This window comes from Marmota marmota, unplaced genomic scaffold (genome assembly GCF_001458135.2).
Source record: "Marmota marmota marmota unplaced genomic scaffold, marMar, whole genome shotgun sequence".
In the NCBI taxonomy this organism is placed as follows: Eukaryota; Metazoa; Chordata; class Mammalia; order Rodentia; family Sciuridae; genus Marmota; species Marmota marmota.
The window spans coordinates 47,578,319-47,606,317 of NW_025999900.1; the positions used below are offsets into that span (position 1 = coordinate 47,578,319).

General features: G+C 40.3%; 1 protein-coding gene across 4 annotated transcripts in view; it reads left to right on the plus strand.

The window, feature by feature from the left end:
- Window positions 1–27,503, plus strand: part of Tshr (thyroid stimulating hormone receptor) — a 146,001-nt gene extending 118,498 nt beyond the window's left edge. For 3 of the 4 annotated variants that reach the window (XM_048799120.1, XM_048799119.1, XM_048799118.1), the window contains 3 exons: window positions 2,662–2,739; window positions 22,481–22,669; window positions 24,298–27,503. In XM_048799120.1, coding sequence (XP_048655077.1) covers window positions 2,662–2,739; window positions 22,481–22,669; window positions 24,298–25,702 — 1,672 coding nt within the window. In that variant the 3' untranslated portion in view covers window positions 25,703–27,503. Of the gene's footprint in view, window positions 1–2,661; window positions 2,740–15,813; window positions 18,621–22,480; window positions 22,670–24,297 lie in introns of those variants that run through there. The other variant, XM_048799121.1, reaches the window with a different exon arrangement.
- Window positions 27,504–27,999: the final 496 nt, after the last annotated feature.

A 27,999-nucleotide genomic window follows, 5' to 3' on the forward strand; every position in this document is an offset into this window, starting at 1 on the left:
AGAGAGAGAGAGAGAGAGAGAGAGAGAGAGAGAGAGAGAGAGAAGGAGAAGGAGAAGGAGAAGGAGAAGGAGAAGGAGAAGGAGAAGGAGAAGGAGAAGGAGAAGGAGAAGGAGAAGAAGAAGAAGAAGAAGAAGAAAGAAAAAGTAAAAAATTGAAAGTCTCAAAAATGTATACAATTTGTAAGATCTGTATGAAGTCCCAGTATTTACCTGTTATTTGGTTAATCCCTCTTCCTTCCCAGAAGGGGAAGATTTCTTCAGATGTGTTGGTAGATAAAACTCTTATCCCCACTGCTACAAGGAAGACCCACCTGGATTCAATTAATCAGAGGGAACTTTCTCTGTGAAGTCTGTGGAGAAAGACCTCTTCTGAGGTTGTTATGCTCGAATTTGGGACCCCAAAAAGACCACCAGAGACCAAGATCGATGTAAGCAGCAAATAGGTGTTTATTGCGAGCTAGCTCCGTCCTCCGAGTGTGCACACAGCAACAGGTGACGCTGAGAGGCCCCGAGCCCAGGGTTTGCAGCAGTTTTATACACTCTTTGGGGAAGTCAGGGACTTCACATACATCATAGAATCTCTTAGCAAATCATCACACACCGCAGGAAAATCATAAAACAACTCTAAAACATGATTAGTACATTCACCGGCGGGAACAAGTTGGGTAGGGGTGATTGGTTACTACAAGAGGGAGATTCATTTGAACTGATTGGTGTAAGCCACGAGAGATGTACGTGCTGAACTACATGGTTTCCCAACATGTTATCAACCACCATAAACTACTGGGGGGTCATCTGGCATCCCAGGTATTTTCCCTGTCTCATGCTGATTGGTGGTTGCTAGGGGGTTGCTATGGGTTCTCACCTAACCTGACTGAGTCAGGACACCTGGCTCCACAGATCTCTCCTGTTATTTATAGATAAACAACTCAGCAGGGTGGGTATGTGCCTAGGAGTGCTCTGTGGATCTTTCCAAGGACAAGGGTCATGCCCCCTTCCTTGAACAGGCTTTGCTCTGAGGTAGAGGCTGGTTTTTCAACGTTACTATGGACTTTCATCCTTGAGAATTTTCCATCCTGAGAGCAAACCCCATCAGTACAATAAATGGAAGCATTATCTGAATCATAGCAGACTTACTAAGGTTCTGTGCTATATTCATTTTGTGTCGGCTCCCCCCACTCAGCAGTTGGTTATGCTGGAGTCTTTTGTGGTGGTGGTGGTACAGCTGGGAATCAAACCCAGGGGCTTGCACTTGATGGGCAAGTGCTCCACCACTGACCCATGGCCCTAGCCCTAAGAGTTGTTTTAAATGTGTAAATAGGGATCATTCATAAGAAGGACATATATGTACTTTATTTCTTTTTAGATGATTTTGTTCTCTAAAAAAAGCTATGGTGGGGGTCAATTTCAAAATCCCTGGAAGCTTTTATCCATTTGGAGGAAATTTTATGTTTCAAAACCACTTTGTGACTTAAATTGCTTTAAAAATTACAGCCTCGAATATCCAATATGTTTTCAAAATGGAAAGATCAATGTGCCCATCAAATCCCTTCCATGGAAGGTATATGCTATGATTTTATCTGCCCAAACAATCCCTGTCCCCCTCCCCAAATTGTGTTCTCAGGTGAAACACAGGCCATTCAATTAAATCTGAACTTCAAAGAAATAACAGATAACTTGTAAAATGTAAAAATGTTTCAAAAATTGCATGGGGAATACTTCTACTAAAAAATCATTGTTTATTTGAAATTAAAATTATACTGGCATCCTGTGTTTTCATTTGCTAAATCTCACAACCTTGCTCAAAGAAAATATTTGGATCTCTGACCTTTCCTGTCACCACTCACCACCCTCACCACTTCCATTCCCTCCCTAGTTGAAGTCCTAATGGATATGGAAAATAACAACCCCCCCCCACCCCGCCCAGGAAAAAGGTGAAACAACAATCACCAGAATAAAAGGGGAATAACAACCCCTAGGGAGAGGGGAGGACAATGTCACCTGGGGGTGGGGGTGGGGAGAAAGTAAACAATGGGCTCTGGAGTTTCATAATTTCCCATTCTACAACTATTTTCCTGAGTACCCAACCAACACATTCTACTATGATTAAGTCTCCAGTGATTAAGTCACACTAAACATTCTCTATGGTTAACTCTCACTAAACCCTATAAAAATCAGACCTTATTGTAACCAGTGTGCCCTTTTCTTCCCTGAAAATGTGCCATTCCACTGCTTAATAAAGAAATCCTTGCTGATCCATTGAGGTCTGCTCCCATTTCAATTATTTTTGTTTTCAAGTCCTGTCTTCCAAAAAAATTGGAATATTGATCAATACTGAGAAACAAAGTTTAAATCAGTTGTTACTGAAGAGGATTGAAAACACAATTGCCACTGCACAGGAAAATAGAAAATTGAAGCAACTTTAATGAAATTTAGATATGCGAACTAGATCCTAAATAAGCTCATTTTCCAAAACTTCTGCCATAATTAATGTCTATAAACCTTGCACAATTGAAACATAGAATACTTTGAGTACTTGTGGTAAAAGAAGGTAAAGTAAAAATAGTTTATAATTAGGGAGCCCATAGTCACATTTTGTTTGGGTATTTGCACTATTGCTTAAACTCATCTAATTTGTTCTCTTTTCTTCTCATTCTCTAGTTATCTAAACAAGAATAAATACCTGACAGTTATTGACAAAGATGCATTTGGAGGAGTATACAGTGGACCAACCCTCTTGTGAGTAAGACGCACAAAAGAATGTTGTAGTGTTTCCTTCCTTTACTGTTTTGGAATAGATGGAGACTGAGGAGGAGAAGCTGATGTTCAAGGGTAGAGAATGTTCTTATAAGGCTTCTGCTAACATTTTTCTGCCTGGCTGCGCAGGCTATTTCTTGGAAGAAAGTCCTGTTCTTTGAGATTCAGAAGGTCCCAAGCCCTGCATGCCCTTCTGATGTCTGGTCAGCCAGCCACCTTGGTGTGGCTCTTCATAGAGGTTCTGTTTGTGGAGCAGCTCCTGTTTGCAGAGTTGTGAGGTATGAGATCTACAGATAGGTAGAGGGCACTATAGTGTTTGCAGAGAAAATATACATGGGTGGGCATTGCACGAGGCTGGCACAAAGGAGCAAATAAATGATAGTTTGATTCATATCTGAAAGAACTTCAATCATTAGGGAAAATGGGATATAAACATTTTCTAAAATACCTGTATAATGTACCTATTGTGCATTTCTTCAGACTGGCAGCCCCCATGCAATCAGTGACCAAGTTCTGTCAATTGTGTCCCTTGAGCCTCTTTATCCTTACCATACTCTCCATTCCCTTGGTTTTGCCTTAGTTTAGAATCTTTCATTGAGCATCTAGCCTAATCCTCACCAGAGTGGAACACAGCATTCTAGAGCGGCAGAAGACAACCTGTTGGGGACATGAAGGAACATTTTACTGTGCTTTAAAAAACTAAGAACAAATAAGGTTTTATGAATGTTTTGTACAGATGATTGATGACCCTCTGGTGTCAGGTAGAGAATGAATGCTCCCCAGAGAAGAGAGCATAATCTCCAGCCCTGAGGATTTGGCCTCTTCCCTTTTTCCCCTTTTACAATCTCATTTCCTTTCAGGTTAAACGCACCCAGTTAAGTGGGTTTGTGGCTCTGTTCTCTTAATAACTGTGATTCCAAGTGGGAAGTCATAGCAAAGTGCTTCATAAACAACAACAGACTTAAATGCATTGTGTGTTTTTCTTTCTTTCTTTTTCTTTTTTTTTTTTTTTTTGCACAGAGTATAAAACAAGTTTCTATCAGTACTTTGTAAAATCTGGAACACATCTTTATCTGCATCTTCAAGATAAAGGTGATTTCTCCAGTGAATGAGGAAAGTTATTGCTTTCTAAAGAATCCAGTATTTTAGAGAGAGCCTTTAGAAACAGGTGTTTAGAAACATTTTCATGTTTTGTGGCTTTCCTGATGACAATGATGAATACCATAAAAAAATCTGTTTTTCTTAATCAGAAACAGAATTTTAACTGTTTTTATAATCTTCAAATTATAAATTTATATGGGCTTGTGTAATTTATGTAATTCAAATGATTGAATATGTGTAATTCAAATGTCAAAGCCTTACCCTCCATTACCTTAGAATGTGACTATATTTGGAGACATGGTCTTTAGAAAGATAATTAAATTAAGATGAGGATGTTGGATAGAACCCTAATCCAGTCTGGCTGGTATATTTACAAGAGGAAATCAGGGAAAACAGAGACACCAGAAATGCATAGGGAAAAATCATGTCGGGATGACAACCATCCATCTGCAAGCCAAGGAGAGCGACCTCAGGAGAAATCAAACCCCACTGACACCTTGATCTCAGGCTTCCAGCCTCCAGAACTGTAAGAAAACAGATTTCCGTTGTTTAAGCAACTCCATCTGTGGTAATTTGTTATGGTGATGGGTTTACAGAGTTGCAGTGGTTTTAAAGTCCATGTGTATAAAACATGAACATAACACACACTCAGATCAGTTTGCAAATCATCAGAGGATATGGATTTCCTTAAAAACGTATTTGCTGAATGGGAATGAAAAATGAGACTCTTAATTTATGATTACCCAAAGTTACTTTATTCTGTTATGCTTGAATTTGGGACCCCCAAAAGACCACCAAAGACCAAGATCGATGTAAGCAGCAAAGAGGTGTTTATTGCAAGCTAGCTCGGTCCTCCGTGTGCACATAGCAACTGGTGATGCTGAGAGCCCCTGAGCCCAGGGTTTGCAGCAGTTTTATACGCTCTTTGGGGAAGGCAGGGACTTCACATACATCATAGCATCTCTTAGCAAATCATCACACACCGCAGGAAAATAATAAAACAACTCTAAAACTTGATTAGCACATTCACTGGCAGGAACAAGTTGGATAGGGGTGATTGGTTAGTACAAGAGGGGGATTCGTTTGAACTGATTGGTTTAAGCCAAGAGGGGTGTTCGTGCTGAACTACATGGTTTCCCAAAACGGTATCAACCACCATAAACTACTGGGAGGGGCATCTGGCATCCCAGTATTTCCCTGTCTCATGCTGATTGGTGGCTGCTAGAGGGTTGCTATGGGTCCCCACCTAGCCTGACTGAGTCAGGGACACCTGGCGCAGCAGATCTCTCCTGTTATTTGTAGATAAACAACTTAGCAGGGTGGGAATGTGCCTAGGAGTGCTCTGTGGGTCTTTCCAAGGACAAGGGTCATGCCCCCTTCCTTGGACAGGCTTTGCTCTGAGGTAGAGGCTGGTTTTCAATTCCACTTGAATGCACCTGTCTTTGTGGTAACTTTTTCAACTAAGACAACTGTTTACACCAAAACCAAAATAAAGGGCATCAGAAGCAGACTTCAAACAGTCATATCAGAAAGTGTTTTAAAATTGTTTTCAAGACTAGTTAAGCATAGTTGATAACATTGTTTTACCATAGTGAAAAAATTAAATGTTGCTTATTTTATCTTTAGCATTGCTTTTTAAAATGTGTACTTGGTGTGTTTTATAATATGCGTAATACAGTATTGCAGTGACACATGTATAGAGCTCGTAATTATTCATATATTAGAATTGCATACTCAACTAAGTTTTACTTACAAACATGTGAGATTGAAAGCATTTGAAGATCAGTGGTATAAACCAGAGCCACCCAAGGTATGGGTCCACCACAAGGTCAATGGCTACCCCAGAATCTGCAACAGAGCCCAGCTTCCTCCATGGAGAAGGTCTTGCCATGAGAGTGTAGTCAGCCAAACTGGACAGTTTCTCAGGGAAGCAGTGGGCTTATAATCCAGCACAAGCTTCTTCTTCCCTTATCAAGGACTGGTAAGAAGCTGTTGGCTGCTGGCCACCACACTTTGTAAGACAGTAGCATAGATGACAAAAGTCTCCAAATCTCCCCACTGCATTTAGTCTTGGTCCCTCTCAAATTCATCTGCCTCAAACATCTGCGGGCTCAAATGCCAGCAGGATCTTAAAACCCAACACTGGCCTCCCTTCAGAATAAGGCATTGGTGTGGCACAGGAGGCCCTGCTATGATCTTTGTCTCATGCCACTTCGTATCTCTGACCAAGGAGTCATCCATATTGAAACTCTTAGCCCTGCTAATATTCAAACCTACTATGCAGCTGTGATAAACTCTTCCTCTTCTCACGGTCTGGAAGAGCCTCCAACCTTAACTATCTAATAAGCTCCTGACATTTTGATATTCAAGTAGAGTTCTCCCCTTCTCCTCAGGAAAAAATGACCTCTTCTTCCTCTGTACACCACCACACACCCTTTGTGACTCTCATGTACCAGATAATTATCCAACTGTGGCCCTTTATGCATCTCTCCAGGGTATCCTAGAGAGCAGCATTTATGCTTTATTTTTATAGCTCTAGCTCATATTTTAATGCCTGAGACACAGTGCAAGCATAATAAATGTTTGTGAAAATAATAAAATTGACAATAAACAGTCCAATAATATTTCTATAATCACTACAGCATTTAAATAGCAGTCACATGTTAAAGGTATTTTAGCTTATAGTGCTTAGGTAAATGTGTTCATTTCTACGTTTTTGGAAGTGGTCAATTCATCTACCCATTTGTTTGTGCTTCTTAAAAGTTGTCTTTTTTATTTATGGCAATATTTCCTACAACCAAGTTAAGAGCAGACATCCAAATGCTTGAAAGTGCTTTTCTGGCTTCCTGATGGCATTCCAGGTTGAAGAAAGTGAACTTGGTAAAAAATTATACCAGTAATCAACTCTTGGCACCATCATTTCCTGACTGTAAGAACTAAGCCTCAGTTCTCTCATCTGTCAAAACAGGATTAACTAGAAGTAATGAAGTTTAAGCAGACAATCTAAAGGGACTAAGGGTATCCTCCATGAATGTGAAGCTATATTACGAGTACATTCACTTCCTCTTGAGCTTTGACACATCATGATTCTGCTCTCTCTTAACCTCTCACTAGCTCAGTTCAGCATTACTCCAAATAGTGTTCAGTTCTGGGTCCCAGTTCTTTCTTCTCTGTATGTTCTCCTTTTGTTAAACCATCTGCTGTCAAATATCATGAGACTATAAACACTCTCTTAAGTCTCAGATCTTAAATTTTATTAATCATCTCACCTGCCTGAAATTTCTGCTTTGTTTGGTTAAATTCTCCCTAATTAACTTTTGAAAATGTACGATAAATACCTACTGAGACCTTCTAAGCTTAAGATGCTTGAGGGGGGCAATATTTTATTCTATTCTATTATTTTATTTCGGTACTAACTCAGGGGGCATTCTATCACTGAATTACATCCCCATGCCTCTTTTATTTTTATTTTGAGACAGGGTCTAAGTTGCTGAGGCTGACCTCAAACTTACAATCCTCCTGCTTCAGCCTCCAAATTGCTTGGTTACAGGTATGAAGGGTCACTATTTTAAAGAGCGGTTAGGGAAAGCCACCTTGAGAAGGTGACAATTAGGAAAATAGTTGAAAGAAAGGAAGGGGTAAGCCATGTGGCTAACAGAAGCAAGAACATTCTAGACCAGTGCAAAGACTTCCAGGTGAGAATATTCTGGCATATTTGAGGAAGAACTAGGAGGTCATTACAGCTCAAGCAGACTGAACTAAATGGGAAAAAACAAGACAATTGGTAAAAAAAAAAAAAAAGGTAATGAGGTATGAGAACAATTTGTAGCCCTAGAGGCCATTATGAGGTCTTGATTTTGTTCTTAGAGCAGGAGCCTTTTGTGTTTTTTGAGCATAGAACTGACTCATGTCTTAACTGGAACTCTAGCTGTTATGTTGGAAATAGACTATAGGGGGCCAAGTATGGAAACAGAGACCACTTAATACCCCAAGTAATGCACGTAAGAGATGATAGCAGCTGGCCCTAAGGCAGTATCAGTGGATGTGATGAGAAATGATCAGATTCTGACTATTTATAAGGAAAAGCTAACAGGATATGCTGGTGTTGAATGTGGGGTTGAGCAATCGAAACAACTGCAAGTGTTTTTGCCTGAACTATTGGAAAATGGGATCACCCTTTCCTGAGATGGGGAAGAACAACTGCAGGTACCTATGTCACCTCCAAGCAGGCAGTGACATACGTGAATGTGAAAAGCACAACAGAGGTCAGGGATAAACATGTATCTGAGACTCTTTAGAACGTAGGTGGTGATGGGAGAAATAGATGTGGAGGAAATCTCAAAGAACAGATAGAATTAAGACTCATGATAACCCTCCCTATCAAAGTGATTTTCCCTGATTTTTTTTCTAAAACAATATTAAAATGGGAGTAATTTGAGTGGGGGGGAGGCCATACCTTCTCAGTGACAAAGAAAGATAGGTGACCATGTAAATAAGTGACAAATGTCTTCAAAGATGTAGAGAGAGTGGCTTGCTTAGTGCTAACATGGGTTAAACCCATTAAAAAAAAAAAAAAGCTAATTCAAATGACATGATCTAAGGAAGATTTCATCAATTAAATCTTAAGTAAGGGTATTGGTGATGTCGAAGTTGGAAGTCTTTAAAAACTTCACCTGTTCCCCCAGATATCCCCTCTCATCCTGAACTATTAAGTAACTACTCCCCACCCCCAATACACACACAGGAAGAGACTAAAGTTTTTTCCACTAAAATACGATCATGAAGATTTAAGGATAAAAGGCATAGAATTTGGGACAGAAGTGAAGAACTGTTGTGAAAACAGGGTCTGTGAAACTACATTATAACATTTTGGGGAGGGTACCAGGGACACTCAACCACTGAGTCACACCCCCAGCCCTCACTTTTTTTTTTTTGAGACATGGTCTGGCTGAGTTGCTTAGAGTCTCACTAAATTGCTGAGGCTGGCTTTGAACTTGTGATCCTCCTGCCTCAGCCTCCAGAGCTGCTGGGATGACAGACATGCGCCATCATTCCTGGAATATTATAACATTTAAGACCAAGAAGCCCCCCTGTACTCATTTCATAAAATGAATGCACTCTAGGGAGGAGTTAGAATTTGGAGGAAGCTGACATTCCCAAAGATAAGAAAGAAATAAAACGTGAGAATGAACATTGGTAGTCTCCCCAAATTACCATGGTATCACGTGTCAGCCAATAACCCCCAAGCTTCCTGTAAGCTTCCTGCAAAGCTCAGAAACTTAGTATTCTGTTCACCATTTTTTGGAGCTTATACCAGGGAAGAAGAAAACGGAGAATTTGTAAGGGTCCGGCGAACGTGGGAGGAAGATACCACCAAGAGACCGGCTCATGCAACAGCAAAAGGGGTTTATTGAGGATCCAATCCAGCGCGCTGGGGCTCCGTGCTCACTCAAGAAGGGAGAGCAGCCCAGAGCCCCGGGAGGGGGTTGAGCAGTGTTTAAGTACACTTTTTGGGGAGGGCCGGGACTTTACACACATCACAGTCTCCTTTAACAAATCATCATACACCGCGGGAAAATCAACAATTCTTAGACATGATTAGTACATTCATTGGCGGGAACAGGTTGGGCGGGAATGATAGGTCACTCCTAAGTGGGGGGATACATTCAAACTGATTGGTTTGGGCCCTGAATGCCTACGTGCCAGGCTGCACAGGGTCCTAGGTTATTGTCCTAACAGCTACAGGAATTTCAGGTTTTGGGTCATTTACATTTTAACTCAGGCTTTGCAGCTTAGAAACTTTACAATGCCCGGTCTTTTACACTTTAACTTCAATTTCTTCTACCTTTACAAATTCAAAACAGTGATCAACACAGGAAAGAAGCAAATGGAATTCCAGGATGAGCATAAAGGGTGGTCCTGGGTGTCCACATCAGAGCTGAAGGCTCCGGAAGGAAGTTCATTTGGAAAGCAAAAGGGATGGTCAGATTCTCTGACAGGACCGACTCTGGGAAAAAATGGTTTTGGGGTGTTTTACAGAACTTTGGAACATATGAAAATCCTAGCAAAAGATCCATTCCAACCAAGGCATATAAATATAAAAAGAGGCAAAGAGGCAGACACTCCATTAGACTAGAAAGATAATGAAATCACAATATGCAGAGTTGTAATAACCAAAATAGTGAATGTGGGTTGGATCCAGTAAGTCCTAAAACTATTTCAGAGAGTAGAGGGGTATCCAGAAGGGAAATGTATGTTGTTGTGTTACTGGAGTCAAGGTTGAAGACCCTGGCTCTGGTGATCCCAACAGACTAGGCTCAGCTACTTGTCCCAGGATACCAAAGGGACAAGCGGGGGTGTAGGGCAGGAAAGGAGATTTAATTGGCATGGCCACATTGGGAAGGACAGATCTAAGAGTACAATGGCCAAAGATCTGTCTTTGAGGAAATGACACAAACTTTGCAGTATTATAGGAAAGGGAAACAAAGACAAAAGCTGGGGGGCTTGCATGGCTGGGGGGGTTGTATCACTGGTAGTGAAAGTCTCCTGCTCAGGCCTGGTCTGCTTGACCATTGTCTGCAAGGTCACCATCACTTGAGGGGTGATTCAGTTCCCATCTAGAAATGATCGCTTCTGCTTAAGGGGACAACCTCACCTTTGTCTCTAGGTAATTGCTCCTGCTTGGGTGGGGGGGGGGCAATTTCACCATGAAGTGGTCTGTTCTTTGAGGCTCAAGGTTGCTTGGAGGTGGTTTCAGTCCTTTGTCATAAAGATGCTGGTATCAACCAGACCTGTGGTTCCTGGCATCTAAGGTAAATGCAGAAGAAAGTGGCTCAAAGAAAAAAAAAAGGTTAAAAAGGCAAACAGAGTCAGAGAGGGACAAAAATGGAGTTGTTTAAGTCAGTGACTGGGTCCCCTCAGGCGAAGAGTGATGCATGAGAGTTACATCTTAATCTTCCATAGCAAGGAGTCAGTGAGTAAAATCTAAAACCACTACCTCAAGAGAGGTTTGTGAGCTGGGGTTGTGGCTCAGTGGAGCGCGCTCACCTAGCACATGCGAGGCACTAGGTTCAATCCTCAGCACCACATAAAAATAAATAAATAAAATAAAGGTATTGTGTCCAACTACAACTAAATATATAAAAAGAGAGGTTTGCAATTATGGAAGGAAACACCAAAAGTTGAAAGTGATTGCTTCTGAGGTATCAGAAACCAGACCAGCAGAGACTGGACAAGAGTTCACTGCAATTTGTGTTGTCAAGTTTCTAGGGTAATTTACTTTATTCAGAGAAGGTCCACATATTATATTAATAAAAATTTAAATTAAATTTAAAAAGAAAGCCACAGAATGTAGGACGAGAAGTCCATGGAGATGTCAGGAATTGAGAAGTCAGTAGAAACAAATAAAGAAATGAGTGGAGTCCAGTCTCATTTCTCAAATTCCAAGCATATTTGTTGTCTTAAAATACATTTGTTAACTAATCATGCATGTCCCGTGACCACTCTCTAATTCTTATCTTGAACTCTTGTGAAAATCTTCATTACTTTATTTCCCACAAATTTCACATGACTAGATTTTAAGATCCAGAGGAAATGGACTATTTCTTATGGTTTTGTAGTCCCGCACCTCAAAAGAATAGATAGCAAGTAGCCAATAAATATTTGATGCTTTGTAACTGAATTTCAAATAGCCATGTTTGGTTGTTGTTTGGTGTGAAAGCCAAAAAATGGAAAATCTGAAACTCCATCTAATGAAAAGAAAATTGGGCGCCATATGTATTTTTGCCTTACTGAAGGTTTCTGTAAAAGAACACAGTCATTTATAATAGTCAACAAAATCAACAAAACTTTCCCTCTTAGTTTATCATCTTTTTTCCAGGTCATTTCTCAAAAAAGAATCTAATTAAAAACAAGTTAAGGCTGGGGCTATAGCTCAATGACAGAGCACTTGCCTAGCATGTATGAGGCACTGGGTTTGATCCTGAGCACTATAAAATGCATGCCATCTATTTACAACTATAAAAAACTTTTTTAAAGTTAAATATCTAGAGTGAAATGTATTCTTAATCTTTGCTATTAAGAAAAAAAAAGTGGGGTAGGGTTGTGGCTCAGTGGCAGAGTGCTTGCCCAGCAGGTGTAAGGCACTGGGTTTGATTCTCAGCACCACATATAAATAAATAAGAAATAAAAGTCCATCAACAACTAAATGTATATGAAAGAAAAGCTTTTGAACTTAGCTTGGAAGTAAAGTAACATTTTTTACTTATTGATTTTTTAAAATCAAGATATGCAATCTCATTTTCCATTTTTATGCTTTCTATTTTGGATTACCTCGTTTTCTTTCATGTTATTTTGAAAAAGAAGCTCTTGGTGTTCATAATGCTGAAGGAAAGAACACTGAAATGCAGGGCTTTCCATAATAGCCAGTGTTATCTAAATTTTAAATTATGTAACTCACTTAAATAGCCTGTAGCATACTCATGGAAATTACTATAATAAAATAGTCCCAATGATAAGTACCTCTTAAGAAGAAGGAATCTTTGTGAACGTATCCTTGAGTTTCCATTACAAAAATAAACTTGTTGCTTTTTTAGCTGATCAAATTAATCACTTGAAAGTCCAGGGGTCATAGTACTGCCAACTTTCTTGGTTTAGAGAAAATAAGTCTTTTTTGTTGTTTTTGTTTTGTTTTTATATTCTTTTTGATCATCCCAAGATTATATGATTAGACAGCTGAAAATTTGTGGCAAGTTTCTCTCTAGTGTGCCTGAACTCTAAGGAAATACATATTTTCTAGATGTATCCAGGGCAAATTTTTTTTTTTAGTTGTAGAGATGGACACAATATTTTTATTTTATTTATTTATTTTTATGTGATGCTGAGGATCGAACCCAGTGACTCACACACGTGAGGCAAGCACTCTACCACTGAGCTACAACCCCAACCCCCAGAGAAAATTTTTTTTCTTGAGGTATAATTTATATAAATAACAGTTTTTAAATGTACAGTTTAATTGTTCTACCATGATTATGATTTAGAACATTTTCACCACCTAGAAACTTCCCTCATACCCCGCCCTCTTGTAAATAATCATACAGCTTTTAATTTTTCCAGTATAAAAATCTAAGAATAGGGGCTGGGGATGTGGCTCAAGCGATAGCACGCTTGCCTGGCATGCGTGCGGCCTGGGTTCGATCCTCAGCACCACATACAAACAAAGATGTTGTATCCGCCGAAAACTAAAAAATAAATATTAAAAAAAAAATCTAAGAATAAGGTTGCCAAGCCATAGGACAGATGTATGTTTATCTTTATAGAAAATACTGATGAACTGTTTTCCAAAATAGTTGTTCCATTTTCTATTCCCATCAGCAAGGTATGAGAGCTAAATACTGGCCAACCTGTTTTATCTTTTTTTATTCTAGCCATTCTAGTGGGTTTACAGTGGTATCTCATTGTGGTTTTAATTTGTGTTTCCCTAACTATAAATGAGGTTGAGCACACTTCCATGTTCTTATCCATTTGTATAATTTCGTTTGACAAGTGTCTGTTCAAATCTTTGCCCATTTTTTGGTTGTATTCTTATCATTGAGTTGTGATCCTACATAAAAATTTGGGCTAAATGAAATACATTTTGGTTCTAACCACCAGCTCACTGCCCTCCCAAGTTTGACCTCTCTTTCTTTGTTCTATTCGTTAACTGAGGAGAACCTGCTAATCTAAAACAAACCAGGGCAAGGAGTTCACATACTCAGTTCACCACAAGCATCTTACTGAATTGCCTAGTCAACTCCATGAAAATTATAAGGATAAGACAGAGTCTCTGCCTTTAAACAGGTTACAATCAAATTCAGGAGAAATTTACGTAAGTAACTATAACACAGATTTGATGTAAGAAGAGCCATAAGACATAATTAGAGAATCAAGATACCATTCTTGCTTAGGGCCATCAGCAAAGGCCCCATTTAAAAAGTGGTATCTGAGATAGGATTCAGGTGAGGGGTGGAGTGAGAAAGAATAAGGTAAGCCTACAAGAAAACAGAGTGAATTCAGAGGTGAACTTAGGTCAAAAAAGAGTGTTTGAAAGATGTTGATACTATATTGGGGGAAATCTGATCTGATGATAAGGACGGTAACTGGGTTGCTATGGAAATACCACGAGCAGTTACAGAGCTCTCTGCAACCTCATGACTTCTGTCCTATGCTCCTCCACCCTCAGTCCTGGATACCTTGGTCCCAGCCACTCAGCTGGGACTGTTCTTCTGTATCTCCAGGCTATTTGGTAGGAATTGGACTTCCCTCAGAGGGAGGGACAAATCAGCCTGGAGCTCCAAAACTGAACCCCTGATCATTTCTGCCAAAGCTACCTCGGGATCTTTATACTGATGGGTCCTTGTCTGGCATGCTCTTTTCCTGGAGATTGATATGGCTCTCTCCCTCATCTCCTGTAGACATTTGCTCAATAATATTATCAATTGGGCCCTCCGTGACATCTTCCCCCGATCTCTGTGACTCACTTCCAGCCTCTTCCTTTTTTCTTCATTTTTCCCACAGCACCTATCATCATCTAATATACTATATGTCCTCTCTGCCCACTAGAAGGTGTGCAAGAGTAAAGCAAGAATATCTGCCCATTTAGTTCGACCACTATGGTTCTAGCATCTAGAAGTGCCTATTGACAGAGAGCAATCAAAGCATTGTTGAATGAAAGAATTTTAAAACATGACATGCATTTAAACACATTGAGGCAAGCTCACTGTCTTTAACATAATAGCTTTTAAGGCTTTATTTTAATTTAGTGTCAACAAATTTATTAAATTGTCTATATGCACTTAATTCATCTATTTGCTCTTTGTTGCGTTTCATCTACCAATTTACAAATGTGTCTACACACAGCTTCTACATCAGCAATTGATATCAGAAATTTGGCAAGCCAATTAGTGCTTATTTAGTTTGCAATTGACTTTCTCAAAACTTAATTTTAAATAAAATATCTCACAAAAAAATGGAAATTATTCCAATGTTTGAACAGTGCTAGAGTACATAATTGTTTCAGAGAAGAAATTCATTCTTCCTGCAATATCAATTACCAGTTGGCTCTTTTTTCCCCCTGGCATTGTTAAATTTTGGTGATACTCCTGCCCTGTGTGTAACTCTGTGTATAATCCTCCTTCCAAATTCAGGTCTTGTCACTTTCATTAAACACTTGAGATGGTTCCCATGACCCATACAATTAGACTCCAAATTTTCTGCCAGCCTCAGCTTAGCTGCATCCTGATTTGTGAGTAAACACTTGCTAGAGACAAATTCTCATGGAATTCAGTGCCCATCACTTGAAGAGCTCTTCAAGGAAAGTACCAGAGTCAATAAGAGGAAGCCCTCTGACTAGTAGGTTTCCATCCCTGTGACTCCAATCACAAATGGATTCAGATCTTCCAGCTGCTGATAGCAACTCTCCATACACTTCTCACTCTGAAATAAACAACCTTTTAACTGTATGTTCAAGGTATGCTTTTAGAAGAGAAGTCATGCTAATGGAAAATCCCGAATTCAAAGTGACCAAATAAAAATTGGGGTAAATAGAAGACACAGGTTCAAATAACTTAAAATGGTCCCTGACTTGTTGAGTTTGGGGATTTCTTCAGAGTGACTCACTCTAGAGTAAGGGTCTTTCTCCACAACTCCAGAGCCAGGACACTGTCTCATGTGGCTCAGCACTCAACAATTATTTGGTCCAAGCTGCTGCATTGTTCTACATGGGAAATAGAGTGGTGATTAAAAGTTAAAGATGAGGGGCTGGGTTTGTGGTTCAGTGGTAGAGCACTTGCCTAGCATGTAGGAGGCACTGGGTTTGAACCTCAGCACTGCATATAAATAAAAGTCCATCCAACTAAAAAAAAAAAAAGTTAAAGATGATACATTCAACCTACACTTGTATTTCTTCTTCCTCTTCAGATCCTCCTGAAAAGATGAGGAAGGAATTTTTAATACACATAAATCCACGAGGGCAAGAGGACACATAAGACATATTGATGGTCTGGAGAACTATGGAATCCTGAAAGAAAAAAAGGCGGAAGGGAAAGCTTAGAGGAGCCCAGGGAGCAGACAGTCAGCTGCCTTGCTCTACACAGAACCTTTGAGGGGCGATTTAGAGGTGATGTGTTGGCAATGGCAAGAATGAAACATAAAATCAGAAGAATTCATGGAAGGTCAAAATGCCTACGTCCAAATAGCTCCCCTTTGAGCTAGAGGTCTCAAATCTCTTTTCTGAAAATTCTGGAAAATTCTAAGACAAAAAAGGTGTCCACTATCTGGGATTTTAAAGCCCAACAACATAATTTTCAGCTTCCTATATAATTGCATTAATCAAAATCTGCCAGTGGAAAAACTTGCTCTTAAATATGAATGTGTAACCAACGATCACCACAGAATGCTTCTAATGTAAAAGATTGAAACACAGGTTAAACAAATGGGTGGAAATGAGCCTATAGAAATCAGACATTGCAGAAATCAGAATAGAATTATTAACAAAGCAATAATTAGTGACCTGCGATAAATCTAAGAAAATATTTCAGCTCTATGACTATAACAACACTAATGATTACAATAATTTATGAGAACACACTCTCAGCTACTATTCAACAAGCCCAAGATAAGGAAACTGAGGCACACAAATGCTGAATGACTGGTTATAAGTGCAGAAGCTGGAATTCAGATCTAGATAATCTGAATGTGCTGGGGATGTGGCTCAAGTGGTAGCGCGCTTGCCTGGCATGCGTGAGGCACTGGGTTTGATTCCTGGCACCACATAAAAATAAAATAAAGATATTGTGTCCACCTAAAACTGAAAAATAAATATTTTTTTAAAAAGAAAGTTCAAATAGATAATCTAAATGTAAAACTCATGCATCGTTGCTTCTTGGTCTTTGAGTTATGATCAAGTGTAGTAAAACCCATACCCCAAATGTGTGGTGGGCATCCTCAAATATCCCATCACCAAAGGAACAAAAACCAAGAAAGCATTCTTTAAAAAATGTACTCATGCATCTGACAAATCCATATTCAGAGCTTTCTGTTGATTAAATACCAGCCTATTTGTCAAAAGTACTGCAGTGAACAGAAATGGCAGAGTCCCAGTTCTTGCGAAGCAAAAATTAAAAATTCAGTACAAGAGATGGAAAATATAATGAGGGAATTCTACCAGAAGACTTCATAAAAGTAACAGGAGAAAATGACAAACCAAAGAAGGAGATATATCTAAGTGACTCAGAAGGCTCCTTTTCTACTTAGTAGGAATTTCAGAGAAGCAGAGAAAACAAGAGTAGTAAGTTATCCCGGGAACAATATAAGAACACTTTCTAGAGCTGAAAACATTTCTAGACCTTCAGTCAGGTCTCCAGACTGAAGGGGCCCCTCAACTCCCTGTGCCCAGAGCAATAAATAGAAAAAGATTCACATCAAGGCACATCTTAATGAAATTTCATACCATAAAAAACTTCCAGAGAGCTGGGGTTCTAGAGTGCAGGCTCAGAATGCAAAAGAGTTCAATCCCTACCACTGCCAACAACAACTTCCCGAGTCAAAACAAGTCAATGACCAAAGAACGTAAATGGCATTGTACTTACCAAAATCAACACTGGTTACTAGAATTCAACAGGGTAAAGTCTTTTAAATTCTGAAGAAAATGATATTTTTAAATAAATTATTGCAATCCCAAATTTTACAGCCAGGTAAAACATTAATTGAATGCAAGAGAAAGACTGAAAAGAAAATAGAAAATATCTCTTTAGTGTGACCTTTCTAAAAAGTTATTTGAAAAATGTGCTTCATTGAAATGAGGGGAGGAAAAAAAAGAGAAGCAAATTTAAAAAAAAGAAAAAGAAACGTGGGAGATCAAGAAGATGACACAGGAATTCAGGAAGGTACCCCTAGTGGGGAAAGGAGAAGTAGTCTAAGAAGCTCAAATTTCATTCTGTAGACATTGGAGCAAGCAGGGGGTTTCAAGCTGGTGAGCAAAACAATGAGATCATGTTTTAGAAAGAACATCTGTACTAAGTTTGAAGGTGGGATTAATAAAAGATATTTCTGGCACCATCTTGGAATTTTTGCAAGGTTTGGGTGAAAAGTAATTCAGACTCAAACTAAAACCGTAGCAATGAGAACCAGCTAAGCTGGCATCTGATGGGTGGGGAGAGCACAATTGCATTTTACTATAGATTTTTACAGCATGAATCTAAGAAAAGGTCAAGAAAGACTCCATGAGGACACTGAAGCTTCAAGCCCTGAGATGTGGTGGATAGAAGATAGGAAATAAAATATATCAATAGGTTTAGAGGGAAGATTCATTCCATTGGGGATATTTTGAGTGGAGAGGAAATGCTACATCTACTGGGTAATATAAAGGGGCTTCTGCTTTCCTTTCTGATATTACCCAGAATGTCTTTTTAAAAGTGTAAGAGAAGATAAATTTTCAACAAGAAAATAAAAGGATAGTAGTTGCTTGCTTGACCTTGTAAATGTAAAGTCGTACAAGGAGAGCAACCTGCATCAGGAAGTAAACAGGATCACTTTAGCAGCAATAGGCTTAATGGATACTCAGAGTTACAGCAGGTCCCTGAGATGAGGTTGGAGAGCTAGTCAAGGGCCAGACCTGCAGGACCTTGAGAAATATAGTATAAAAAGCGAGGCTGGGGATATGGCTCAAGCAGTAACGTGCTCGCCTGGCATGCGCAGGGCGCTGGTTCGATCCTCAGCACCACATAAAAATAAAATAAAGATGTTGTGTCCACTGAAAACTGAAAAATAAATATTAAAAAATTTTTTAAAAAAAGAGTGGATGTGTTTTAGTCAGCTTTTTTGCTGCTGTGACTAAAGGACCTGATCAAAACAACTGTAGAAGAGGAGAAGTTTATTTAAGGGCTCACAGTTTTAGAGGTGTCAGTCCATAAGCAGCTGGATCCATTCCTCTAGTGAAGCTGAGTATCATGGAGGAAGAGTGTGACAGAGGGAAGCAGCTCACATGGTGATCAGAAATGAGAGAGAATGAGAGAGGGGTGGGGGTAGGGGTAATCTTGATGAATATAGTATATCCAGGTAGTCTCCAGGTCTTCCAAGCTGAGCCTCACACATCACAGAGCAGAGACACCGCATCCCCACCATGCCCTGTTCATATTCCTGATCCAAAAAGCTATTCTTTTTTTTTTTTTTGGGCGGGGGGGGGGGGGGGATGGAGTATCAGGTCTCTGGAGGCCATTCCAATCTCCCAGGGCAGGCCTCCACTGATGGCTTGTCTTTAAATTCTTGCTTCATTTGGAACCAACATGCCTTGTTTCTTTGTCTAAATTTTCGTATCTGCCTTCTTCATTAAAAAAAATGTTTTAAGAAATGAGAGGTGCTTCTAAATGAACTCTATGGAGCATCTTACCTAATACAGACTCCTGAGCTCCACCATAAGAGATTATTTAATTCATTTGTTTGGGGATGTGGCTGAGTCTGTAACGCAGATGATTCTGATGCTGGGGTCCAGGGTAGTGCTTGGACCCTAAATGCTGATTTTCAAAATGGTAACCTACCAGTTTCTCCCACAAATATCTGCCTCAGTGATATTTCCACAAGTTAGATCACAATAAGGCACCAAATTCTTTGACATGCCTTCCATTAAGAGGTGGGTTCTATATCCCCTGCCCTTGAATTCACTAGTTCTTTTAGAATCTGCTATACCTGAGAAGCCCAAGCCATATGGAGCAGCTATGAGCTCTGCCTTTGAGTCTGCTCCTCTGACATGCCAAGGAAGGAGCCTGTAGGTCACTCCAGCCTCCAGCCATCAGGTCACTGTTAGAAATACTGAGGTGCCGCCAGAAATCAAACACATGCTTAAAAGTGGGTGAGCATGTGTTTTAGTCAGCCTTTTTGCTGTTGTGACCCAACCAGCACAATTATAGAGGAGAAAAGTTTTATTTGAGAGCTCACGGTTTCAGAGGTCTCTATCCATAGAAGACAGGCACCATTTCTCAGGACCGGAGGTGAGGCTGAACATCACAGCTAGAGAGTGTGGCAGAGGAAAGCAGCTGACATCATGGTGATTAGAAAGCAGAGAGAGAGACTCCGCGCACCAGAAACAAATATATACCCCAAAGCCACGCCTCCAATGCCCACCTCCTCCAACTACACCCCACCTGCCTTCAGTTACCACTCAGTTAATCCCACCAGGTGATTAATTCAGGCTCTCCTAACTCAGTCATTTTTTTTCTCAGAACCTTCTTGCATTGTCTCACATGTGAGCTTTTGGGAGACATCATACATCCAAACCATACAGTAAGGTAAACTTTACTTCTGCCAGAAGGGCGAGCTACAGAACGAGGCTGGGAGCCAGGTTAGCAAGTGTGCCTGTCCCAGGTAGTCCCTGGCTGCTTATATCCCTAATGGGGCACTGCCCTTCATCCTGATTGGAGGAGCTCAGGGTTACAGTCTATGTGATTGGCTAACTTTAAAATTGGGGCAGGCAAAGAGAAAGGCTATAATTAAAATGGCTACACAATTGGATTCAATTAAGGCTGAAGACTATATTCTGAAAATAAACCACCAGATTTTCTATTTCCCACAGTCACCTCAGACTTCAGGTCTTCCCAGCTGAGCAGAGACACCGCATCCCCACCATGCCCTATTCACATTCCTGATCCACAAAAGCTATTCTTTTGGTGTTGGGGGGGAGGGCAGTGGAGTACCAGGGATTGAATTCAGGGGTACTAAACCACTGAGCCACATGCCCAGCCATACTTTGTATTTTATTTAGAGATTGGGTCTTGCTGAGTTGCTCAGCACCTCACCTTTGCTGAGGCTGGCTTTGAACTTGTGATTTTCCTGTCTCAGCCTCCTGAGATGCTGGAATTACGGGTGTGAAACACCACACCCTGCCACAAAAGTTATTCTTATAATAAAAATGTTATGGTTTCATGCCACTTCGTTTTGGAGTGTTTTGCAATGCAGTAACTGAAACTTTACAACTTTACAATTTTGGACTATTTTGCAATGCAATAACTGAAAGTTTTCTCCAGGAATATCTACTAAAATGCAAACACTCCTTGGAAGGATAAATTCTTTCAGATAACATATAAGCAGTGTATCTAGCAAATAGCAAGACAGGGAGAATGAGCTAAGATATGTTTTCTTTTCTCATTGACCTGAAAGCACCATGGGACAAAGAGATATATAAATGTAGCTTCCAGAAAACTGGAGGCAAAAAGATGGCCATACCTTGAAGTCAACATTGCTTAAAGAGTAGATGAGGCAGCAGAATGAAATCCAGCTTGACTTACTCCACAGCTGTACTAGAGACCAGCTCCAAAACCCCTCCAACAGCTCTCTCACTAACTGTAAATCCCAAATTTATTTGCCTAATGTTAGAAATCACCTAGAGATCACATAGTAATAAACACCACAAGTCATGCTTACCACCAGGCAAGTTTGGAAAATACTAAATGATAGAATTTTATGTCAAATACAAACCAAGATAGCAAATGTGTAACCTTGCCCCACAAGAGTCACGATTCTGCAAGGATAATGGGGTTAATTTGTGAGCTTTGTGTTCATACAAATAAACAACAACAACAACAAAATAGTAGAAAGTTCTGGAAACCTTGGACCTTGAAAATTTAAATCCCACCTAAGCCCTATTATAATCATGTGCAGAAAGAAGCTGAAAATATTAGAATTCATTTGCTAATCAGAAACTACTAATTATGTTACATTTAAAAATGTAAAGGCTTTCCATAAGGAATGCTTAGCAAATATTTTCATTTATAAAATATAAAATAAGAGGGATGCTAGGTTAAATATTCATGGTTTTATTCAATCTATTGTCTAGTCCTAGTAAAAAATGATAGAGCAAGACATATAACGTGGACACTCTGGATTGAGAGAACAGAGATTGTCAATTAAAGGCCATCTACTTTAGTAATTAACATTATTACACAATTTCCAGCCTCCACCACTTCTCCCTCCCATAGTTTGTGAAAGTGATTTTAATCTCATTTCTCATTGTCTTTATACGTATACATTACAGTCTTCTAAAGAAACTGGGCGGCGGGAGGGGGGGGGCATTGGTCTTAGTCATGAATTCATAATGTAACTGGCTAGGACTTTCAAGTTCCACATTATTATAATCATTTTCACCATACTGTTGTTGACCTAGATCAGTCCAAAACTCTCACAGAGACTCGTAACAATTTAGGTCCCGTTAAGCCTGTTCAATTTTATTTCTCTTGCCTCTTGAGGCCATTTAATAGTTGCCTGGTATCATTTTGCTGAGTAAACTTGACACCCATCTCTGATTCCAAGAGCTCTCACATATTCTGAGGGATAGAATAAAATGTCTGCAGAAATAGTATTTGTGTTGGTGGATTCCAAAATTTCCAGCAATAAAAATGGGAATTGCTATGACATATTGATATAGAAGCCTAATACCCCTCCTTGGACCAGGGAGTCTATGTAAAGAAGTCAGTTACATATTCAGTAGCTAAAAGGAGCTCCTTGTTGATCTGGGGTCTGTTTGATCTTCTGGCCAAATATAGAAGACCCTGGCTGCTCACTGCCTCTCTGTGTTGTTCTGTTCTCTGTGTTCCAGGGACGTGTCTTACACCAGTGTTACTGCCCTGCCGTCCAAAGGCCTGGAGCACCTGAAGGAACTGATAGCAAGAAACACTTGGACTCTTAAGAAACTTCCACTTTCCTTGAGCTTCCTTCACCTCACACGGGCTGACCTTTCTTATCCCAGCCACTGCTGTGCTTTTAAGAATCAGAAGAAAATCAGAGGGTAAGTGGTAGGGACCCAGAAAGTGATGAGGGGCCATGGTAGAGGCTGAGTTAATTTCTGGGTTTGGGGAAGAATCTCTGTGGTTTGAAAAGCAGGTGGAAAAGAATTGGAAGCATCTGTATGGACAGGAAACCTAGGAGCACAATAACCCTGAAGATGCCGAGTGGTTGCGGACGAGAAAGAAGGTCAGTGTCTCTGAATAGTAATAGCTGAGGTGAGGTTTAGTAAAAGATGGCCTAGTAGGGACAGGTGTGACCAGGTCATGTAGCACCTTGTAAGAGGTTACAAGACATGACTTCTGGCCTCCAGATGCAACACATAAACGACACCACAACCACAAGGACACACTTGCCAACAACACATGCAATTGGACTACCTGATCCGTCAGGACCTTGCACCTGTCATAACTTGCTGGTTGCATGTATATCATTTTAGAATCAGCTCAGCTTGTATCCCAGCCCTGCCAGTTTCTAGCTGTGTTATCCCAGCTTGTCTTAAAATGCTTTATGTCTTGTACCTGTTCTCCTAAGTCCACCTTCATTAATCTCTTATTCAGTCCCCCTCAGCTTCTCTGTGTCTGCAAGTTGACTTTCTACACTCATATTTGTACTCAGAAAAGAATTGGGATCTAGTTTTGGGGGCAGAAGCAAAGTGGCAAGTTAAACGACTGTGCAACAGGTGTAATGGCTGCAGAAAACTAGAAGTGGGGCAAGAGGATGGAAGCAGCAGACTATACTGACTCCATGTGGCACTAAGTAGGAAAGGACCAGGGAGGGATGGAAAGGATCCAGGCTTCTCCTTAACCTCCCAACTGGATAGAAGTGCTAGCCCATTGGACTTTTTTTTTTTTTTTGGTTGTAGATGAACACAATATCTTTATTTATTTATTTTTATATGGTGCTGAGGATCGTACCCAGTGCCTCACATGTGTACCACTGAGCTACAGCCCCAGCCCCCACTGGACATTTTAACCAGATCTCATTAGGTGAATCAAAACCTGATCAGCAGCTGAAGCAAGGTAAATTCCTTTTGTTGTAAGGAGATCAGGGAAGACTCCTCTGAGAAAGGGACATTTGAGTTCAATATTGAATAATGAGTCAAGGCAGCCACCAGTCTTCAGGCAAAGGGGATATGGAATTCTAGAGCTCTCGGTGGGAATAATAATAACAACAAATAACAATATCCAACATATATATGCAGTCCCAATATTGCAGGTGCTGTTGTAAGAGCTTTAAAAAATACTGATCTACTCCTTTAATAAACTATGTGAAATATCTCATTAACCCACAATCCAAGTGAATAAGCCAAGGTTCTTAGACCTGCTCCAGGGAAAACAGCTGGAACTGTAGAGCCAGGTTCTGACCTACATAGACTAGATAAATATCATGCTTTTTTATTATTGCTGTGCTTGAAGTGGTTATAGAGGAGAAATAAGAGCAATGTCACTGGATCACAGTAGGAAAGGTAGGGAGTAAAGGAAATGGTGTAGGAGAGACAATCCTGGCCAGATCATGTAAAATCTTGTAGAATCATGTACATTATCATAAGCACTGACATCTTGGGTGTTGTGGGTCTCCTGATATTAAGCAAATATTTTTTCTGCAACTCATTTTTCTGCTGCCTTGCAGAATCCTTGAGTCCTTGATGTGTAATGAGAGCAGTATCCGGAGTCTGCGTCACAGAAAATCTGTGAATGGTCCCATCTACCAGGAATATGAAGAAGATTCGGGTGATAGCAATGTTGAATACAAGCCAAACTCCAAGTTCCAGGATATCCACAGCAACTCCCATTATTATGTCTTCTTTGAAGAGCAAGAGGATGAGATCATTGGTTTTGGCCAGGAGCTCAAAAATGCCCAAGAAGAGACTTTACAAGCCTTTGACAGCCATTATGACTACACTGTGTGCGGGGACAATGAAGACATGGTGTGTACCCCCAAGTCAGACGAGTTCAACCCCTGTGAAGACATAATGGGCTACAAGTTCCTGAGAATCGTGGTGTGGTTTGTTAGTCTGCTGGCTCTTCTGGGCAATATCTTTGTCCTGTTCATTATCCTCACCAGCCACTACAAGCTGACCGTCCCACGCTTTCTGATGTGCAACTTGGCCTTTGCAGATTTCTGCATGGGGATATACCTGCTTCTCATTGCCTCTGTGGACCTCTACACGCACTCTGAGTACTACAACCATGCCATCGACTGGCAGACAGGTGCTGGGTGCAACACAGCTGGTTTCTTCACTGTCTTTGCCAGCGAGTTGTCCGTGTACACACTGACGGTCATTACCCTGGAGCGCTGGTATGCCATCACCTTTGCCATGCGCCTGGACCGGAAGATCCGCCTCAGGCATGCCTATGTCATCATGGTTGGCGGCTGGGTTTGCTGCTTCCTGCTTGCCCTGCTCCCTCTGGTGGGAATAAGTAGCTATGCCAAGGTCAGCATCTGCCTGCCCATGGACACTGAGACCCCTCTTGCTCTGGCGTACATTGTTCTTGTTCTGTTGCTCAATATCGTGGCCTTCGTCATCGTGTGCTCCTGCTACGTGAAGATCTACATCACGGTTCGAAATCCCCAGTACAACCCTGGAGACAAAGACACCAAAATTGCCAAAAGGATGGCTGTGTTGATCTTCACCGACTTCATGTGCATGGCGCCAATCTCCTTCTATGCCCTGTCGGCACTTATGAACAAGCCTCTCATCACTGTCACCAACTCCAAAATCTTGCTGGTTCTCTTCTATCCACTGAACTCCTGTGCCAACCCATTCCTCTATGCCATTTTCACCAAGGCTTTCCAGAGAGATGTGTTCATCCTGCTCAGCAAGTTTGGCATCTGTAAACGCCAGGCTCAGGCATACCAGGACCAGAGAGTTTGTCCAAAGAACAGCACTGGTGTTCAGATCCATAAGGTTACCAGGGACATGGGACAGAGTCTCCCCAACATGCAGGATGCCTATGAACTGCTGGAAAATTCCCACCTAACTCCAAATAAACAGGGCCAAATCTCAGAGGAGTATAAGCAAACAGTCTTGTAAGTTGATCCCATAACCACTCACAAATGGTAGGGGGACTTATAACAGGCTGGTGTCTTGAACATGCACTCCAATCTCATGACACACAAACACACAGCTGACCTGACCTTTGTGCAGGTGATGGTTCATGAGGTCATAGTTCATCTCTGGAGAGTGACTAGCATTAAACTAATCATCGCCTCCAAGAAGGAAGAGAAGCCACCAGCACCATCGGAATCCCAGGTGATGTGAAAACAATCTGGGTTCTCTGGAAGACGTGCTTCATGCTAAATTCAGAGATGACCTTGTGTGACATGTTCAACAAGTATAAACTGAACCATTGTTCTTCTTGCCTTTATACAGCATTTCATACTAAAGATTCAGCAAATGGTGACCACAGGATAAAAACAGCCCCATATTGACTCATTCAGCTTCACATTCCCTTATACAACCAAAGAGTTTTAATTCCTTAAAGCTGAAAAGATAAAAACAGCTAGATGCCATTCAATAGCTGTTATAAAATAGGAAAAAGGGAAAAAGATTAGCTTTGAGTTCCCCCCCCCCAGACTCTGAAAGTATTAATCATTTCTTCACTAGCATCTACCTGATATTATGTGTTGCCTGGAGAAACTGGTGAGATTTCAGTTCATGTGATCTAGAAAACTAGAATTAATCTTATTGGCTATTCTCATAGCATCAAAGATGTGAAACATAGAAAATATTTGACTGATAAAACAAACTGAACTCCAATTAACTAGGCCTCAGAAGTCCATGGAAATGAAGGATTCTATGGCCTTTTCCATTTAAAATTTTGTGTCTGTCTCTTTCCCTCGAGACAGATTTCCATGACAAAGAGAAAGAAGTCCACTAGGTAAGTATAATCTATTTTTCCTATCTTGTAGGGTTGTTGTCTCCTTTTTGAAACCAGACATATGACTCAGGAATATGTCTGCTTCCAAAAATTTCTGAACCGAAATTTCCATTGAATGACTATATTGAGTTGGATCCAAATCATTTATCTCATTACTAGATCTATATTGCTATAATCATCAGACCAAAACCAGATGGGTATTGATATAACAGAATAAAAGTCCTGCAAGTCTCAATTACTTAGTTACTACTTTACTTTGCCAAACCACTGCTAAGCACTTAACTTGTCTTCAGGGATTGGTATATTAACAATTTCCAGCCCACAATACCACACTTAAGCTGTCAAGAGAGAGGTGTCTTCTCTTCTGATACGCCTGCTCTTTCCAATCCCGCTGACCACTGGATATAAACCTTTATTCCCTGACAGTGCTTCCTTACTTAAAATCACTAGGAGCTTCATCTTGGATTCTCTCGCCAGGTTATCAGTCAGGGAACCCCTCTAATTTCTTGCTAGAAAAGAGTCCCCAAGCAGAGATGGTGTTTGCTTCTCAGTCCTGATGAACCCCAGCATAAACCTTTTGTCATTCTAGATTTGTGGTGTGAGGTTAATGGGCCTTCAGAGATGGTCCTTTCCTGGGACATTCACCTAGAATATGTTCACAACCATAACCATCACTGCACTTGCACATCTTAGCAAATCTTATAAAACACCTAAAATCGTGGCTTTCCTAGCAGTTCATATGTAACTAATGAAATTAAACAAGTGTGTTACCTCTTGGCATGTTTCTCTCCTGTGGCATTTTGAAATATCATGTCTTCATAAATAATGTGTTTTATCTTGAGTAGCTGAACTAGTTTGTGCTTTGGAGACAGAGTCCTACGAAATAGACTTCAACGAGATTGTTACTAAAATTCGCATCCACAACATAAAATAAATGTTCTTTCTATAAAATGATCGTTCGGAGTCCTACAGCATTGTTCTTTCCATTTTGCGTTTCTTTGGGGGTTAACATTATGTGTGTTAAAACTAAAGAGAGGGAAGGACAATTGGCTCATTTGCTAATGAATCCTTATTAGTAAACAAATAGTTGACTATGAACAACTTAAGTGTAACATTGGATCTTGACTGTAAGTGGTCTCAATGTGAAAAAAAAAACTTAACTTTTAGTGAACTATGATTCTTCCATAATGATGATGGCTAAGAGAAAAATAGTAAAACAAATATATCAAGCAAAAGATTAGCATTAGTACTAGGAATTGAAGCAATATTCTAATGAAAGTAATAACTCTGTAAGTCCTTTCTAGAGTTCACATTAGCTGGGATCTTTCAATTATTTGAAGACAGATCCAAATCAGTGAGGTTAAAAATTCATGCCCTACTGAAAACAGGAGGGTCACCAGTTCAAAAACAACCTCAGCAAGGGTGAGGCGCTAAGCAACTCAGTGAGACC